We start from the raw sequence: 19,670 nt of genomic DNA on the forward strand, positions 1-19,670 counted from the left end.
GACTACAGGTCCAGGTGTTTCCTGTTACCCTGACTTCAGGTCCAGGTGTTTCCTGTTACCTTGTATTTCCTGACTACAGGGTCCAGGTGTTTCCTGTTACCTTGTATTTCCTGACTACAGGGTCCAGGTGTTTCCTGTTACCTTGTATTTCCTGACTACAGGGTCCAGGTGTTTCCTGTTACCTTGTATTTCCTGACTACAGGGTCCAGGTGTTTCCTGTTACCCTGACTACAGGGTCCAGGTGTTTCCTGTTACCCTGACTACAGGTCCAGGTGTTTCCTGTTACCTTGTATTTCCTGACTACAGGGTCCAGGTGTTTCCTGTTACCTTGTATTTCCTGACTACAGGGTCCAGGTGTTTCCTGTTACCTTGTATTTCCTGACTACAGGGTCCAGGTGTTTCCTGTTACCTTGTATTTCCTGACTACAGGGTCCAGGTGTTTCCTGTTACCTTGTATTTCCTGACTACAGGTCCAGGTGTTTCCTGTTACCTTGTATTTCCTGACTACAGGGTCCAGGTGTTTCCTGTTACCTTGTATTTCCTGACTACAGGTCCAGGTGTTTCCTGTTACCTTGTATTTCCTGACTACAGGGTCCAGGTGTTTCCTGTTACCTTGTATTTCCTGACTACAGGTCCAGGTGTTTCCTGTTACCTTGTATTTCCTGACTACAGGGTCCAGGTGTTTCCTGTTACCTTGTATTTCCTGACTACAGGGTCCAGGTGTTTCCTGTTACCTTGTATTTCCTGACTACAGGGTCCAGGTGTTTCCTGTTACCCTGACTACAGGTCCAGGTGTTTCCTGTTACCTTGTATTTCCTGACTACAGGGTCCAGGTGTTTCCTGTTACCCTGACTACAGGGTCCAGGTGTTTCCTGTTACCTTGTATTTCCTGACTACAGGGTCCAGGTGTTTCCTGTTACCTTGTATTTCCTGACTACAGGGTCCAGGTGTTTCCTGTTACCTTGTATTTCCTGACTACAGGGTCCAGGTGTTTCCTGTTACCTTGTATTTCCTGACTACAGGGTCCAGGTGTTTCCTGTTACCCTGACTTCAGGTCCAGGTGTTTCCTGTTACCCTGACTTCAGGTCCAGGTGTTTCCTGTTACCCTGACTTCAGGTCCAGGTGTTTCCTGTTACCTTGTATTTCCTGACTACAGGGTCCAGGTGTTTCCTGTTACCCTGACTACAGGTCCAGGTGTTTCCTGTTACCTTGTATTTCCTGACTACAGGGTCCAGGTGTTTCCTGTTACCCTGACTACAGGGTCCAGGTGTTTCCTGTTACCTTGTATTTCCTGACTACAGGGTCCAGGTGTTTCCTGTTACCCTGACTTCAGGTCCAGGTGTTTCCTGTTACCCTGACTTCAGGTCCAGGTGTTTCCTGTTACCTTGTATTTCCTGACTACAGGTCCAGTCTTCTGTGGGGAAGGTACAACCTCCTGCATCAGGACAACATGAAGGAGTTAGATCACCAGTAAGTAGAACCCAGAGTGTGTGGTGTGTGTGTGTGTGTGTGTGTGTGTCCTCGTATGATTCTCACCTTAGTGTTGCTCTCCTGTGTATGACCCTGGGGGTAGCTGGTCTGACTCTGTGTTTGACCCTGGGGGTAGCTGGTCTGACTCTGTGTATGACCCTGGGGGTAGCTGGTCTGACTCTGTGTTTGACCCTGGGGGTAGCTGGTCTGACTCTGTGTATGACCCTGGGGGTAGCTGGTCTGACTCTGTGTATGACCCTGGGGGTAGCTGGTCTGACTCTGTGTTTGACCCTGGGGGTAGCTGGTCTGACTCTGTGTATGACCCTGGGGGTAGCTGGTCTGACTCTGTGTATGACCCTGGGGGTAGCTGGTCTGACTCTGTGTATGACCCTGGGGGTAGCTGGTCTGACTCTGTGTATGACCCTGGGGGTAGCTGGTCTGACTCTGTGTTTGACCCTGGGGGTAGCTGGTCTGACTCTGTGTATGACCCTGGGGGTAGCTGGTCTGACTCTGCTGCAGGTCTTTGTCAGTCAGGCTAAACTCATTCCTCTGTCTGTCTCTCTCCATCTCCCACTGCTGTAGATCCTGACGGTACTGAGACAGAGCCTCCTCCAGGGTCACCTGGTAACATAGCAACAACATCTCAGTCACACATCATATGTGATTGTTTTACCAATGCACTGACTGTCTGGAGTCTTTCTGGGTCTGCTGAGATGAAATGGACAGAATGCTATTGACACTGTTCAAGGTATTGAAACATCTATAGACAAACGGACAGAATGCTATTGACACTGGTCAGGGTATTGAAACATCTATAGACAAACGGACAGAATGCTATTGACACTGGTCAGGGTATTGAAACATCTATAGACAAACGGACAGAATGCTATTTACACTGGTCAAGGTATTGAAACATCTATAGACAAACGGACAGAATGCTATTTACACTGGTCAGGGTATTGAAACATCTATAGACAAACGGACAGAATGCTATTTACACTGGTCAGGGTATTGAAACATCTATAGACAAACGGACAGAATGCTATTGACACTGGTCAGGGTATTGAAACATCTATAGACAAACGGACAGAATGCTATTTACACTGGTCAGGGTATTGAAACATCTATAGACAAACGGACAGAATGCTATTGACACTGGTCAGGGTATTGAAACATCTATAGACAAACGGACAGAATGCTATTGACACCGGTCAGGGTATTGAAACATCTATAGACAAACGGACAGAATGCTATTGACACTGGTCAGGATATTGAAACATCTATAGACAAACGGACAGAATGCTATTGACACCGGTCAGGGTATTGAAACATCTATAGACAAACGGACAGAATGCTATTGACACTGGTCAGGGTATTGAAACATCTATAGACAAACGGACAGAATGCTATTGACACTGGTCAGGGTATTGAAACATCTATAGACAAACGGACAGAATGCTATTTACACTGGTCAAGGTATTGAAACATCTATAGACAAACGGACAGAATGCTATTTACACTGGTCAGGGTATTGAAACATCTATAGACAAACGGACAGAATGCTATTGACACTGGTCAGGGTATTGAAACATCTATAGACAAACGGCCGTATGAGTGACCACCGTGACAAGAGTTTGTAGGCATATAAAGACCTGTGATAAAGTTCCTCACCTCACAGATGATGTCAAGCTGGTAGAAGCTGGGGCTGCCAGAGGCCTGGAGAGTCAGGATACAGAGACAGCTCTCCCCTGGAGACAGAGCACCATGCTCTGGGTAGATCTGGACTGACTGCAGGAACAATAATCGCAGCAAGACACACACATAGTATTAAACAGCATTCACTGACATAACCCCCAAAAAAACAACTCTCCACATTCAACAAACATCCACAGAAAGAAGCACTAATTAATGTAAGCTGCAGTGTACAGTAGGCTACAGTATGTCCAGTATACTGCAGTATGTCCAGTACGCTGCAGTGTACAGTACGCTGCAGTATGTCCAGGACGCTGCAGTATGTCCAGTACGCTGCAGTATGTCCAGTATGCTGCAGTATGTCCAGTATGCTGCAGTATGTCCAGTACGCTGCAGTATGTCCAGTACGCTGCAGTATGTCCAGTAGGCTGCAGTATGTCCAGTAGGCTGCAGTATGTCCAGTAGGCTGCAGTATGTCCAGTAGGCTGCAGTATGTCCAGTATGCTGCAGTATGTCCAGTAGGCTGCAGTATGTCCAGTAGGCTGCAGTATGTCCAGTATGCTGCAGTTTGTACAGTAGGCTGCAGTATGTCCAGTAGGCTGCAGTATGTCCAGTACGCTGCAGTATGTCCAGTAGGCTGCAGTATGTCCAGTAGGCTGCAGTATGTCCAGTAGGCTGCAGTATGTCCAGTAGGCTGCAGTATGTCCAGTAGGCTGCAGTGTGTCCAGTACGCTGCAGTATGTCCAGTACGCTGCAGTATGTCCAGTAGGCTGCAGTATGTCCAGTAGGCTGCAGTATGTCCAGCAGGCTGCAGTATGTCCAGTAGGCTGCAGTTTGTCCAGTATGCTGCAGTGTACAGTACGCTGCAGTATGTCCAGTAGGCTGCAGTATGTACAGTACGCTGCAGTATGTCCAGTAGGCTGCAGTATGTCCAGCAGGCTGCAGTATGTCCAGCAGGCTGCAGTATGTCCAGTAGGCTGCAGTTTGTCCAGTATGCTGCAGTGTACAGTACGCTGCAGTATGTCCAGTAGGCTGCAGTATGTCCAGTATGCTACAGTATGTCCAGTATACTGCAGTATGTCCAGTAGGCTGCAGTATGTCCAGTAGGCTGCAGTATGTCCAGTATGTCCAGTAGGCTGCAGTATGTACAGTATGCTGCAGTATGTACAGTGGGCTGCAGCATGTCCAGTATGCTGCAGTATGTCCAGTATGCTGCAGTATTTACAGTACGCTGCAGTAAGTCCAGTATGCTGCAGTATGTCCAGTATGCTGCAGTATGTCCAGTATGCTGCAGTATGTACAGTATGCTGCAGTATGTCCAGTAGGCTGCAGTATGTCCAGTAGGCTGCAGTATGTCCAGTATGCTGCAGTATGTCCAGTATGCTGCAGTATGTCCAGTATGCTGCAGTATGTCCAGTATGCTGCAGTATGTCCAGTATGCTACAGTATGTCCAGTATACTGCAGTATGTCCAGTAGGCTGCAGTATGTCCAGTAGGCTGCAGTATGTCCAGTAGGCTGCAGTATGTACAGTATGCTGCAGTATGTCCAGTAGGCTGCAGTATGTCCAGTAGGCTGCAGTATGTCCAGTAGGCTGCAGTATGTACAGTATGTCCAGTAGGCTGCAGTATGTCCAGTATAATGCAGTATGTCCAGCAGGCTGCAGTATGTCCAGCAGGCTGCAGTATGTACAGTATGTCCAGTAGGCTGCAGTATGTCCAGTATAATGCAGTATGTCCAGCAGGCTGCAGTATGTCCAGTAGGCTGCAGTATGTACAGTATGTCCAGTAGGCTGCAGTATGTACAGTATGCTGCAGTATGTCCAGTAGGCTGCAGCATGTCCAGTATGCTGCAGTATGTCCAGTATGCTTCAGTATGTCCAGTATTTACAGTATGCTGCAGTATGTACAGTACGCTGCAGTATGTCCAGTATGCTGCAGTATGTCCGGTATGCTGCAGTATGTCCAGTATGCTGCAGTATGTACAGTATGCTGCAGTATGTCCAGTAGGCTGCAGTATGTCCAGTATGCTGCAGTATTTACAGTATGCGTTGCAGTTTGTTCAGTTGGCTGCAGTATGTCCAGTAGGCTGCAGTATGTCCAGTATGCTGCAGTATGTCCAGTATGCTGCAGTATGTCCAGTAGGCTGCAGTATGTCCAGTATGCTGCAGTATGTCCAGTAGGCTGCAGTATGTCCAGTATGCTGCAGTATGTCCAGTATGCTGCAGTGTGTCCAGTATGCTGCAGTATGTCCAGTAGGCTGCAGTATGTCCAGTAGGCTGCAGTATGTCCAGTAGGCTGCAGTATGTCCAGTATGCTGCAGTATGTCCAGTATGCTGCAGTATGTCCAGTATGCTGCAGTATGTCCAGTAGGCTGCAGTATGTCCAGTAGGCTGCAGTATGCTGCAGTATGTCCAGTATGCTGCAGTATGTCCAGTATGCTGCAGTATGTCCAGTATGCTGCAGTATGTCCAGTATGCTGCAGTATGTCCAGTATAATGCAGTATGTCCAGTAGGCTGCAGTATGTCCAGTAGGCTGCAGTATGTCCAGTATGCTGCAGTATGTCCAGTATGCTGCAGTATGTCCAGTACGCTGCAGTAGGTCCAGTATGTACAGTATGCTGCAGTATGTCCAGTACGCTGCAGTATGTACAGTATGCTGCAGTACGTGCAGTATGCTGCTGCAGTAGTATGTAGTAGTAGTGCTGCAGTATGTCCAGTATGCTGCAGTATGTACAGTATGCTGCAGTATGTACAGTACGCTGCAGTAATTACAGTACGCTGCAGTATGTCCAGTAGGCTGCAGTATGTACAGTATGCTGCAGTATGTCCAGTAGGCTGCAGTATGTACAGTATGCTGCAGTATGTACAGTATGCTGCAGTATGTAGGCTGCAGTTTGTCCAGTATGCAGTGTACAGTGCTGCAGTATGTAGAGTATGCTGCAGTATGTACAGTACGCTGCAGTATGTCCAGTAGGCTGCAGTATGTCCAGTATGCTACAGTATGTCCAGTACGCTGCAGTATGTCCAGTATGCTGCAGTATGTCCAGTATGCTACAGTATGTCCAGTAGGCTGCAGTATGTCCAGTAGGCTGCAGTATGTCCAGTAGGCTGCAGTATGTCCAGTAGGCTGCAGTATGTACAGTATGCTGCAGTATGTCCAGTAGGCTGCAGTATGTCCAGCAGGCTGCAGTATGTCCAGCAGGCTGCAGTATGTACAGTATGTCCAGTAGGCTGCAGTATGTCCAGTATAATGCAGTATGTCCAGCAGGCTGCAGTATGTCCAGTAGGCTGCAGTATGTCCAGTATGCTGCAGTATTTACAGTATGCTGCAGTATGTACAGTACGCTGCAGTATGTCCAGTAGGCTGCAGTATGTCCAGTAGGCTGCAGTATGTACAGTATGTCCAGTAGGCTGCAGTATGTACAGTATGCTGCAGTATGTCCAGTAGGCTGCAGCATGTCCAGTATGCTGCAGTATGTCCAGTATGCTTCAGTATTTACAGTATGCTGCAGTATGTACAGTATGCTGCAGTATGTCCAGTATGCTGCAGTATGTCCAGTATGCTGCAGTATGTCCAGTATGCTGCAGTATGTACAGTATGCTGCAGTATGTCCAGTATGCTGCAGTATGTCCAGTATGCTGCAGTATTTACAGTACGTTGCAGTTTGTCCAGTTGGCTGCAGTATGTCCAGTATGCTGCAGTATGTCCCGTATGCTGCAGTATGTCCAGTACGCTGCAGTATTTCAGGTAGGCTGCAGTATGTCCAGTATAATGCAGTATGTCCAGTAGGCTGCAGTATGTCCAGTATGCTGCAGTATGCTGCAGTATGTCCAGTATGCTGCAGTATGTCCAGTATGCTGCAGTATGTCCAGCAGGCTGCAGTATGTCCAGTAGGCTGCAGTATGTCAGTATAATGCAGTATGCTGCAGTATGTCCAGTATGCTGCAGTATGTCCAGTAGGCTGCAGTATGTCCAGTATGGCTGCAGTATGCTGCAGTATGTCCAGTATGCTGCAGTATGTCCAGTATGCTGCAGTATGTCCAGTACGCTGCAGTATGTCCAGTAGGCTACAGTATGTCCAGTATAATGCAGTATGTCCAGCAGGCTGCAGTATGTCCAGCAGGCTGCAGTATGTCCAGTACGCTGCAGTATGTCCAGTAGGCTGCAGTATGTCCAGTAGGCTGCAGTATGTCCAGTACGCTGCAGTATGTCCAGTATGTACAGTATGCTGCAGTATGTCCAGTACGCTGCAGTATGTACAGTATGCTGCAGTATGTACAGTATGCTGCAGTATGTACAGTATGCTGCAGTATGTCCAGTACGCTGCAGTATGTACAGTATGCTGCAGTATGTACAGTATGCTGCAGTATGTACAGTACGCTGCAGTATGTCCAGTATGCTGCAGTATGTACAGTATGCTGCAGTATGTCCAGTACGCTGCAGTATGTACAGTATGCTGCAGTATGTACAGTATGCTGCAGTATGTAGAGTATGCTGCAGTATGTACAGTATGCTGCAGTATGTCCAGTATGCTGCAGTATGTCCAGTACGCTGCAGTATGTACAGTAGGCTGCAGTATGTCCAGTAGGCTGCAGTATGTCCAGTACGCTGCAGTATGTACAGTATGCTGCAGTATGTCCAGGACGCTGCAGTACGTACAGTATGCTGCAGTATGTCCAGGACGCTGCAGTATGTACAGTATGCTGCAGTATGTCCAGTATGCTGCAGTATGTCCAGTATGCTGCAGTATGTACAGTATGCTGCAGTATGTCCAGTATGCTGCAGTATGTCCAGTATGCTGCAGTATGTCCAGTATGCTGCAGTATGTCCAGTATGCTGCAGTATGTCCAGTATGCTGCAGTATGTCCAGTATGCTGCAGTATGTCCAGTATGCTGCAGTATGTCCAGTATGCTGCAGTATGTCCAGTATGCTGCAGTATGTACAGTGTACAGCACGATCATCGATATATTTTACCCCAGTATCTGTGCGTTAGACGTCGACGATGAGTATGAGGTGTCTCCTCTCTAATGCCAAATTTGTATGTAGACGTTTTTTGGAAGAACATACCGGCTGTAATGGCACCACATGACGATAGTTGCTCAGTGACGCTTGCAGAGCTGTCTAATGGGATTTGAATTGGAGCTTCCTGGGCGATGAGTACGAGGAGACACCTCATATTCCTCGACGACATCTCTCACACACAGATCCCGGGGTAAGAGCCAAACCCAGCTAAACAACAACGCCCATATGGTCTCCTTGAAGGAGAGATATTTTGACCTCAATGGGACAACCAGGTTAAAAAGTACATTTATCAGGCATATACAGGACTAGAAAAGTTAGTGGTCATTCACACATCCTTAAAAACGTAGGTGCTGAGCTAATATACTGCATGCTAACCTAGTCAGTCAGGTTCCAGGCTAATATACTGCATGCTAACCTGGTCAGCCAGGTTCCAGGCTAATATACTGCATGCTAACCTGGTCAGCCAGGTTCCAGGCTAATATAATGCATGCTAACCTGGTCAGTCAAGTCCCAGGCTAATATACTGCATGCTAACCTGGTCAGTCAGGTTCCAGGCTAATATACTGCATGCTAACCTAGTCAGTCAGGTTCCAGGCTAATATACTGCATGCTAACCTGGTCAGTCAGGTTCCAGGCTAATATACTGCATGCTAACCTGGTCAGTCAGGTTCCAGGCTAATATACTGCATGCTAACCTGGTCAGTCAGGTTCCAGGCTAATATACTGCATGCTAACCTGGTCAGTCAGGTTCCAGGCTAATATACTGCATGCTAACCTAGTCAGTCAGGTTCCAGGCTAATATACTGCATGCTAACCTGGTCAGTCAGGTTCCAGGCTAATATACTGTATGCTAACCTGGTCAGCCAGGTTCCAGGCTAATATACTGCATGCTAACCTGGTCAGTCAAGTCCCAGGCTAATATACTGCATGCTAACCTAGTCAGCCAGGTTCCAGGCTAATATACTGCATGCTAACCTAGTCAGTCAGGTTCCAGGCTAATATACTGCATGCTAACCTGGTCAGCCAGGTTCCAGGCTAATATACTGCATGCTAACCTGGTCAGCCAGGTTCCAGGCTAATATACTGCATGCTAACCTGGTCAGTCAAGTCCCAGGCTAATATACTGCATGCTAACCTGGTCAGTCAGGTTCCAGGCTAATATACTGCATGCTAACCTAGTCAGTCAGGTTCCAGGCTAATATACTGCATGCTAACCTGGTCAGTCAGGTTCCAGGCTAATATACTGCATGCTAACCTGGTCAGTCAGGTTCCAGGCTAATATACTGCATGCTAACCTAGTCAGTCAGGTTCCAGGCTAATATACTGCATGCTAACCTGGTCAGTCAGGTTCCAGGCTAATATACTGCATGCTAACCTGGTCAGTCAGGTTCCAGGCTAATATACTGCATGCTAACCTGGTCAGTCAGGTTCCAGGCTAATATACTGCATGCTAACCTGGTCAGTCAGGTTCCAGGCTAATATACTGCATGCTAACCTGGTCAGTCAGGTTCCAGGCTAATATACTGTATGCTAACCTGGTCAGCCAGGTTCCAGGCTAATATACTGCATGCTAACCTAGTCAGTCAGGTTCCAGGCTAATATACTGCATGCTAACCTGGTCAGCCAGGTTCCAGGCTAATATACTGCATGCTAACCTGGTCAGCCAGGTTCCAGGCTAATATACTGCATGCTAACCTGGTCAGTCAAGTCCCAGGCTAATATACTGCATGCTAACCTAGTCAGCCAGGTTCCAGGCTAATATACTGCATGCTAACCTAGTCAGTCAGGTTCCAGGCTAATATACTGCATGCTAACCTGGTCAGTCAGGTTCCAGGCTAATATACTGCATGCTAACCTAGTCAGCCAGGTTCCAGGCTAATATACTGCATGCTAACCTGGTCAGTCAAGTCCCAGGCTAATATACTGCATGCTAACCTAGTCAGCCAGGTTCCAGGCTAATATACTGCATGCTAACCTAGTCAGTCAGGTTCCAGGCTAATATACTGCATGCTAACCTGGTCAGTCAGGTTCCAGGCTAATATACTGCATGCTAACCTAGTCAGTCAGGTTCCAGGCTAATATACTGCATGCTAACCTGGTCAGTCAGGTTCCAGGCTAATATACTGCATGCTAACCTGGTCAGTCAGGTTCCAGGTTAATATACTGCATGCTAACCTAGTCAGTCAGGTTCCAGGCTAATATACTGCATGCTAACCTGGTCAGTCAGGTTCCAGGCTAATATACTGCATGCTAACCTGGTCAGTCAGGTTCCAGGCTAATATACTGCATGCTAACCTAGTCAGTCAGGTTCCAGGCTAATATACTGCATGCTAACCTGGTCAGTCAGGTTCCAGTTGTAGAGGACTCTGTCACTGTGGGAGACATTCGTCAGGAACAGGACCCGTGTGGAGCGAGAGCAGACTGGGATGTCCCCAAGACACAATCTCTCCTCTGACAGGAACAGCACCTGCAGACGAGACAGAGGGCCGGGGTTATGAGTGTAGCCTCTGTCATACTTCATCACTAAAACATTGGCCAATGGTGGCATTCGTTACAGTGGCAAGAAAAAGTATGTGAACCCCTTTGGAAAGACCTGGATTTCTGCATAAATTGGTGATAAAATCTGCTCTGATCTTCATCTAAGTCACAACAACAGACCAACACAGTCTGCTTTGACTAATAACACACAAATTATTGTATTTTTCTTGTCTATATTGAGTACATCATTTAAACATTCACAGTGTAGGTTGGGTAAAGTATGTGAACCCCCCGAGGCTAATGACTTCTCCAAAAGATAATTGGAGTCAGGAGTCAGCTAACCTGGAGTCCAATCAATGAGACGAGATTGGAGGTGTTGGTTCGAGCTGCCGGCTGCCCTGCAATATAAAATAAACTAGAGTTTGCTATTCACAAGAAGCATTGACTGATGTGAACCGGGCCTCAAACAAATGAGATCTCAGAAGAGCTAAGATTAAGAATTGTTGACTTGCATAGAGCTGGAAAGGGTTACAAAAGTATCTCTAAAAGCCTTGATGTTCATCAGTCCACGGTAAGACAAATTGTCTATAAATGGAGAAAGTTCAGCCCTGTAGAGCTACTTTCCCTAGGAGTGGCCGTCCTGCAAAGATGACTGCAAGAGCACAGAGCAGAATGCTCAATGAGGTTAAGAAGAATCCTAGAGTGTCAACTAAAGACTTACAGAAATCTCTGGAACATGCTAACATCTATGTTGACGAGTCTACGATACGTAAAACACTGAGCAAGAATGGTGTTCATGGGAGGACACCACGGAAGAAGCCACTGCTTCACTCCAAAAAAACGAAAGTTTACAAAAGTGCACTTGGATGTTCCAAAAATATTCTGTGGATGAAACTAAAGTTGAGTTGTTTGGAAGGAAGGAACACACAACACTATGTGTGGAGAAGAAAAGGCACAGCACACCAACATCAAAACCTCATCCCAACTGTAAAGCATCTCCACCCGGCACAGCCAGAAGAGGACTGGCCACCCCTCATAGCCTGGTTCCTCTCTAGGTTTCTAATCTCCACCCGGCACAGCCAGAAGAGGACTGGCCACCCCTCATAGCCTGGTTCCTCTCTAGGTTTATAATCTCCACCCCTCATAGTCTGGTTCCTCTTTAGGTTTATAATCTCCACCCCTCACAGTCTGGTTCCTCCCCTCTAGGTTTATAATCTCCACCCCTCTCTAGGTTTATAATCTCCTGCACAGCCAGCCAGAAGAGGACTGGCCACCCCTCATAGCCTGGTTCCTCTCTAGGTTTATAATCTCCACCCCACACAGTCTGGTTCCTCTCTAGGTTTATAATCTCCACCCGGCATAGCCAGAAGAGGACTGGCCACCCCTCATAGCCTGGTTCCTCTCTAGGTTTATAATCTCCACCCCTCACAGTCTGGTTCCTCTCTAGGTTTATAATCTCCACCCGGCACAGCCAGAAGAGGACTGGCCACCCCTCATAGCCTGGTTCCTCTCTAGGTTTATAATCTCCACCCTCATAGCCTGGTTCCTCTCTAGGTTTATAATCTCCACCCCTCATAGTCTGGTTCCTCTCTAGGTTTATAATCTCCACCCCTCATAGCCTGGTTCCTCTCTAGGTTTATAATCTCCACCCTCATAGTCTGGTTCCTCTCTAGGTTTATAATATCCACCCCTCATAGCCTGGTTCCTCTCTAGGTTTATAATCTCCACCCCTCATAGTCTGGTTCCTCTCTAGGTTTATAATATCCACCCCAGAAGAGGACTCATAGTCTGGTTCCTCTCTAGGTTTATAATCTCCACCCCTCATAGTCTGGTTCCTCTCTAGGTTTCTAATCTCCACCGCTCATAGTCTGGTTCCTCTCTAGGTTTATAATCTCCACCCCTCATAGTCTGGTTCCTCTCTAGGTTTCTAATCTCCACCCGGCACAGCCAGAAGAGGACTGGCCACCCCTCATTGCCTGGTTCCTCTCTAGGTTTATAATCTCCACCCCTCATAGTCTGGTTCCTCTCTAGGTTTCTAATCTCCACCCGGCACAGCCAGAAGAGGACTGGCCACCCTCATAGCCTGGTTCCTCTCTAGGTTTATAATCTCCACCCCTCATAGTCTGGTTCCTCTCTAGGTTTCTAATCTCCACCCTCATAGCACAGCCAGAAGAGGACTGGCCACCCCTCATAGCCTGGTTCCTCTCTAGGTTTATAATCTCCACCCCTCACAGTCTGGTTCCTCTCTAGGTTTCTAATCTCCACCCGGCACAGCCAGAAGACTGGACCCCATGGGTTCCAAATCCCTCACCCCATAGCCTGGTTCCTCTCTAGGTTTATAATCTCCACCCCTCATAGCCTGGTTCCTCTCTAGGTTTATAATCTCCACCCCTCATAGTCTGGTTCCTCTCTAGGTTTCTAATCTCCACCCGGCACAGCCAGAAGAGGACTGGCCACCCCTCATAGCCTGGTTCCCCTCTAGGTTTATAATCTCCACCCCTCATAGCCTGGTTCCTCTCTAGGTTTATAATCTCCACCCGGCACAGCCAGAAGAGGACTGGCCACCCCTCATAGCCTGGTTCCCCTCTAGGTTTATAATCTCCACCCCTCATAGCCTGGTTCCTCTCTAGGTTTATAATCTCCACCCGGCACAGCCAGAAGAGGACTGGCCACCCCTCATAGCCTGGTTCCTCTCTAGGTTTATAATCTCCACCCCTCATAGTCTGGTTCCTCTCTAGGTTTCTAATCTCCACCCGGCACAGCCAGAAGAGGACTGGCCACCCCTCATAGCCTGGTTCCTCTCTAGGTTTATAATCTCCACCCCTCATAGTCTGGTTCCTCTCTAGGTTTATAATCTCCACCCGGCACAGCCAGAAGAGGACTGGCCACCCCTCATAGCCTGGTTCCTCTCTAGGTTTCTAATCTCCACCCGGCACAGCCAGAAGAGGACTGGCCACCCCTCCATAGCCTGGTTCCTCTCTAGGTTTTTAATCTCCACCCGGCACAGCCAGAAGAGGACTGGCCACCCTCATAGCCTGGTTCCTCTCTAGGTTTCTAATCTCCACCCGGCACAGCCAGAAGAGGACTGGCCACCCCTCATAGCCTGGTTCCTCTCTAGGTTTCTAATCTCCACCCGGCACAGCCAGAAGAGGACTGGCCACCCCTCATAGCCTGGTTCCTCTCTAGGTTTATAATCTCCACCCCTCATAGCCTGGTTCCTCTCTAGCTCCACCCCACAGCCAGAAGAGGACTGGCCACCCCTCATAGGTTCCTCTCTAATAATCTCCACCCGGCACAGCCAGAAGAGGACTGGCCACCCCTCATAGCCTGGTTCCTCTCTAGGTTTATAATCTCCACCCCTGGCCACCCCTAGTCTGGTTCCTCTCTAGGTTTATAATCTCCACCCCTCATAGTCTGGTTCCTGGTTCCTCTCTAGGTTTCTAATCTCCACCCGGCACAGCCAGAAGAGGACTGGCCACCCCTCATAGCCTGGTTCCTCTCTAGGTTTATAATCTCCACCCCTCATAGTCTGGTTCCTCTCTAGGTTTATAATCTCCACCCGGCACAGCCAGAAGAGGACTGGCCACCCCTCCATAAACTGGTTCCTCTCTAGGTTTCTAATCTCTACCCGGCACAGCCAGAAGAGGACTGGCCACCCCTCATAGCCTGGTTCCTCTCTAGGTTTCTAATCTCCACCCGGCACAGCCAGAAGAGGACTGGCCACCCCTCATAGCCTGGTTCCTCTCTAGGTTTCTAATCTCCACCCGGCACAGCCAGAAGAGGACTGGCCACCCCTCATAGCCTGGTTCCTCTCTAGGTTTCTAATCTCCACCCGGCACAGCCAGAAGAGGACTGGCCACCCCTCATAGCCTGGTTCCTCTCTAGGTTTCTAATCTCCACCCGGCACAGCCAGAAGAGGACTGGCCACCCCTCATAGCCTGGTTCCTCTCTAGGTTTCTAATCTCCACCCGGCACAGCCAGAAGAGGACTGGCCAGGGTTCCTCTCTAGGTTTCTAATCTCCACCCGGCACAGCCAGAAGAGGACTGGCCACCCCTCATAGCCTGGTTCCTCTCTAGGTTTCTAATCTCCACCCGGCACAGCAAGAAGAGGACTGGCCACCCCACATAGCCTGGTTCCTCTCTAGGTTTCTTCCTAGGTTTTGTCCTTTCTAGGGAGTTTTTCCTAGCCACCGTGCTTCTACACCTGCATTGCTTGCCGTTTGGGGTTTTAGGCTGGGTTTCTGTACAGCACTTTGAGATATCAGCTGATGTACGAAGGACTATATAAATAAATTAGATTTTGTGGAGGGAGCATCATGGTTTGGGGCTGCTTTGCTGCCTCAGGGCATGGACAGCTTGCTGTCGTCAACGGAAAAATGAATTCCCAAGTTTATCAAGACATTTTGCAGGAGAATGTATCTGTCCGCCAACTGAAGCTCAGCAGAAGTTGGGTGATGAAACAGGACAAAGACCCAAAACACAGAAGTAAATCAACAGAATGGCTTCAACAGAAGAAAATACGCCTGCTGGAGTGAGTCCTGACCTCAACCCCATTGAGATGCTGTGGTATGACCTCAAGATAACGTTTCACACCAGACATATCAAGAATATTACTGAACTGAAACAGTTTTGTAAAGAGGAACGGTCCAAAATTCCTCCTGACCGTTGTGCAGGTCTGATCCACAACTACAGAAAACGTTTTGTTGCGGTTATTGCTGCCAAAGGAGAGTCAACTAGTTATTAAATCCAAGGGTTCACATACTTTCTTCCACCCTGCACTGTGAATGTTTACACTGTGTGTTCAATAAAGACACGAAAACGTATAATTGTTTGTGTGTTATTAGTTTAAGCAGACTGTGTTTGTCTGTTGCTGTGACCAAGATGAAGATCAGATCAAATTTGATGACCAATTTATAATAGAATAACGCCATTAAGCAGAGACTTAGTCGTGCAGGTGGTTCTGGGAAAATCGAGCCAACTATCTTGTCATTGCAAGAGACATGCTCTACCAACTGAGCCAAACAGGACCAGGTAAGACGATATGGGAAGAGGTAGATGGGCCACTCACCTGGTTGGGCAGGGCCATCCTCTGTGTGCTGGGGACAGACATGTAGCCATCATGAAGCTGTAGTGGTGCCGACTCTCCCAGCACACTGTTATCAAACCCACAGCCTTCAAACGTCAACAGCATGGTGTCTCCCTCCAGCACATGGATAGAGATGTCCACCTGGAAATAAACACAGGGCTGTGTGAGGAGGAGGAGGAGGAGGAGGAGGAGGAGGAGGAGGAGGATGTAAATAAACACAGGGACTGTGTGAGGAGGAGGAGGAGGAGGAGGAGGAGGAGGAGGAGGAGGAGGATGTACAATAAACACAGGACTGTGTGAGGAGGAGGAGGAGGAGGAGGAGGAGGAGGAGGAGGAGGAGGAGGAGGAGGAGGAGGAGGATGGTACAATAAACACAGGACTGTGTGAGGAGGAGGAGGAGGAGGGAGGAGGAGGAGGAGGAGGAGAGGAGGAGGAGGAGGAGGAAGATGGTACAATAAACACAGGGCTGTGTGAGGAGGAGGAGGAGGAGGAGGAGATGGTACAATAAACACAGGGCTGTGTGAGGAGGAGGAGGAGGAGGAAGATGGTACAATAAACACAGGACTGTGTGAGGAGGAGGAAGATGGTACAATAAACACAGGGCTGTGAGAGGAGGAGGATCGAGGAAGATGGTACAATAAACACAGGGCTGTGTGAGGAGGAGGAGGAGGAGGAGATGGTACAATAAACACAGGGCTGTGTGAGGAGGGAGGAGGAGGAGGAGGACGAGGGAGGAGGAGGAAGGAGGAAGATGGTACAATAAACACAGGGCTGTGTGAGGAGGAGGAGGAGGAGGAGGAGGAGGAGGAGGAGGAGGAGGAGGAGGAATAAACACAGGGCTGTGTGAGGAGGAGGAGGAGGAGGAGGAGGAGGAGGAGGAGGAGGATGGTACAATAAACACAGGACTGTGTGAGGAGGAGGAAGAGGAGGAGGAGGAGGAAGATGGTATAATAAACACAGGGCTGTGTGAGGAGGAGGAGGAGGAGGAGGAGGAGGAGGAGGAGGAGGAGGAGGAGGAAGATGGTACAATAAACACAGGGCTGTGTGAGGAGGAGGAGGAGGAGGAGGAGGAGGAGGAGAGGAGGAAGATGGTACAATAAACACAGGAGCTGTGTGAGGAGGAGGAGGAGGAGGAGGAGGAGGAGGAGGAGGAGGAAGATGGTACAATAAACACAGGGCTGTGTGAGGAGGAGGAGGAGGAGGAGGAGGAGGAGGAGGAGGAAGGAAGATGGTACAATAAACACAGGGCTGTGTGAGGAGGAGGAGGAGGAGGAGGAGGAGGAGGAGGAGGAGGAGGAGGAGGAAGATGGTACAATAAACACAGGGCTGTGTGAGGAGGAGGAGGAGGAGGAGGATGGTACAATAAACACAGGGCTGTGTGAGGAGGAGGAGGAGGAAGATGGTACAATAAACACAGGGCTGTGTGAGGAGGAGGAGGAGGAGGAGGAGGAGGAGGAGGAGGAGGAGGAGGAGGAGGAGGAGGAAGATGGTACAATAAACACAGGGCTGTGTGAGGAGGAGGAGGAAGAGGAGGAGGAGGAGGAGGAAGATGGTACAATAAACACAGGGCTGTGTGAGGAGGAGGAGGAGGAGGAGGAGGAGGAGGAGGAGAGGAGGAGGAGGAGGAGGAGATGGTACAATAAACACAGGGCTGTGTGAGGAGGAGGAGGAGGAGGAGGAGATGGTACAATAAACACAGGACTGTGGAGGAGGAGGAGGAGGAGGAGGAGGAGGAGGAGGAGGAGGAGGAGGAGGAAAGATGGTACAATAAACACAGGGCTGTGTGAGGAGGAGGAAGAGGAGGAGGAAGATGGTACAATAAACACAGGGCTGTGTGAGGAGGAGGAGGAGAGGAGGAGGAGGAGGAGGAGGAGGAGGAGGAGGAGGAGGAGGAGGAAGATGGTACAATAAACACAGGGCTGTGTGAGGATGAGGAGGAGGAGGAGGAGGAAGATGGTACAATAAACACAGGGCTGTGTGAGGAGGAGGAGGAGGAAGATGGTACAATAAACACAGGGCTGTGATGAGGAGGAGGAGGAGGAGGAGGAGGAGGAGGAGGAGGAGGAGGAAGGAGGAGGAGGAGGAAGATGGTACAATAAACACAGGACTGTGAGGAGGAGGAGGAGAGGAGGAGGAGGAGGAAGATGGTACAATAAACACAGGACTGTGTGAGGAGGAGGAGGAGGAGGAGGAGGAGGAGGAGGAGGAGGAGGAGGAGGAGGAAGATGGTACAATAAACACAGGGCTGTGTGAGGAGGAGGAGGAGGAGGAGGAGGAGGAGGAGGAGGAGGAGGAGGAGGAGATGGTACAATAAACACAGGGCTGTGTGAGGAGGAGGAGGAGGAGGAGGAGGAAGATGGTACAATAAACACAGGACTGTGTGAGGAGGAGGAGGAGGAGGAGGAGGAGGAGGAGGAGGAAGATGGTAAATAAACACAGGACTGTGTGAGGAGGAGGAGGAGGAGGAAGATGGTACAATAAACACAGGACTGTGTGAGGAGGAGGAGGAGGAGGAGATGGTACAATAAACACAGGACTGTGTGAGGAGGAGGAGGAGGAGGAGGAGGAGGAGGAGGAGGAGGAGGATGGTACAATAAACACAGGACTGTGAGGAGGAGGAAGATGGTACAAACAAACACAGGGCTGTGTGAGGAGGAGGATGAGGAAGATGGTACAATAAACACAGGGCTGTGTGAGGAGGAGGAGGAGGAGGAGATGGTACAATAAACACAGGGCTGTGTGAGGAGGAGGAGGAGGAGGAGGACGAGGGAGGAGGAGGAGGAGGAAGATGGTACAATAAACACAGGGCTGTGTGAGGAGGAGGAGGAGGAGGAGGAGGAGGAGGAGGAATAAACACAGGGCTGTGAGAGGAGGAGGAGGAGGAGGAGGAGGAGGAGGAGGAGGAGGATGGTACAATAAACACAGGACTGTGTGAGGAGGAGGAAGAGGAGGAGGAGGAGGAAGATGGTACAATAAACACAGGGCTGTGTGAGGAGGAGGAGGAGGAGGAGGAGGAGGAGGAGGAGGAGGAAGATGGTACAATAAACACAGGACTGTGTGAGGAGGAGGAGGAGGAGGAGGAGGAGGAGGAGGAGGAGGGAGGAGGAGGAGGAAGATGGTACAATAAACACAGGGCTGTGTGAGGGAGGAGGAGGAGGAGGAGGAGGAGGAGGAGGAGGAGGAGGAGGAGGAGAGGAGGAGGAAGATGGTACAATAAACACAGGGCTGTGTGAGGAGGAGGAGGAGGAGGAAGATGGTACAATAAACACAGGGCTGTGTGAGGAGGAGGAGGAGGAAGATGGTACAACAAACACAGGGCTGTGTGAGGAGGAGATGAGGAGGAAGATGGTACAATAAACACAGGGCTGTGTGGAGGAGGAGGAGAGGAGGAGGATGAGGAGGAGGAGGAGGAGGAGGAGGAGGAGGAGGAGGAAGATGGTACAATAAACACAGGGCTGTGTGAGGAGGAGGAGGAGGAGGAAGATGGTACAATAAACACAGGGCTGTGTGAGGAGGAGGAGGAGGAAGATGGTACAATAAACACAGGACTGTGTGAGGAGGAGGAGGAGGAGGAGGAGGAGGAGGAGGAGGAGGAGGAGGAGGAGGAGGAGGAGGAGGAGGAAGATGGTACAATAAACACAGGACTGTGTGAGGAGGAGGAGAGGAGGAGGAGGAGGAGGAGGAAGATGGTACAATAAACACAGGACTGTGTGGGAGGAGGAGGAGGGAGGAGGAGGAGGAGGAGGAGGAGGAGGAGGAGGAAGATGGTACAATAAACACAGGGCTGTGTGAGGAGGAGGAGGAGGAGGATGGAGGAGGAGGATGAGGAGGAGGAAGATGGTACAATAAACACAGGGCTGTGTGAGGAGGAGGAGGAGGAGGAGGAGGATGGTACAATAAACACAGGACTGTGTGAGGAG

The 19,670-nt window shown here is 49.5% G+C and overlaps 1 protein-coding gene across 1 annotated transcript in view; it reads right to left on the reverse strand.

Annotated features, from left to right (window-relative positions):
• Positions 1 to 19,670, reverse strand: part of cfap65 (cilia and flagella associated protein 65) — a 115,176-nt gene that overhangs the window by 13,770 nt on the left and 81,736 nt on the right. The window contains exons 24-28 of the mRNA XM_052521818.1: positions 15,733 to 15,891; positions 10,522 to 10,653; positions 3,142 to 3,258; positions 1,537 to 2,091; positions 1,385 to 1,435 (exon numbers count right to left, since the gene is read on the reverse strand). Of these exons, the coding sequence (XP_052377778.1) occupies positions 1,385 to 1,435; positions 1,537 to 2,091; positions 3,142 to 3,258; positions 10,522 to 10,653; positions 15,733 to 15,891 (1,014 nt within the window). The remainder of the gene's footprint in view (positions 1 to 1,384; positions 1,436 to 1,536; positions 2,092 to 3,141; positions 3,259 to 10,521; positions 10,654 to 15,732; positions 15,892 to 19,670) is intronic.

The sequence above is a fragment of the Oncorhynchus keta genome, chromosome 7 (genome assembly GCF_023373465.1).
Source record: "Oncorhynchus keta strain PuntledgeMale-10-30-2019 chromosome 7, Oket_V2, whole genome shotgun sequence".
NCBI classification, from domain to species: Eukaryota; Metazoa; Chordata; class Actinopteri; order Salmoniformes; family Salmonidae; genus Oncorhynchus; species Oncorhynchus keta.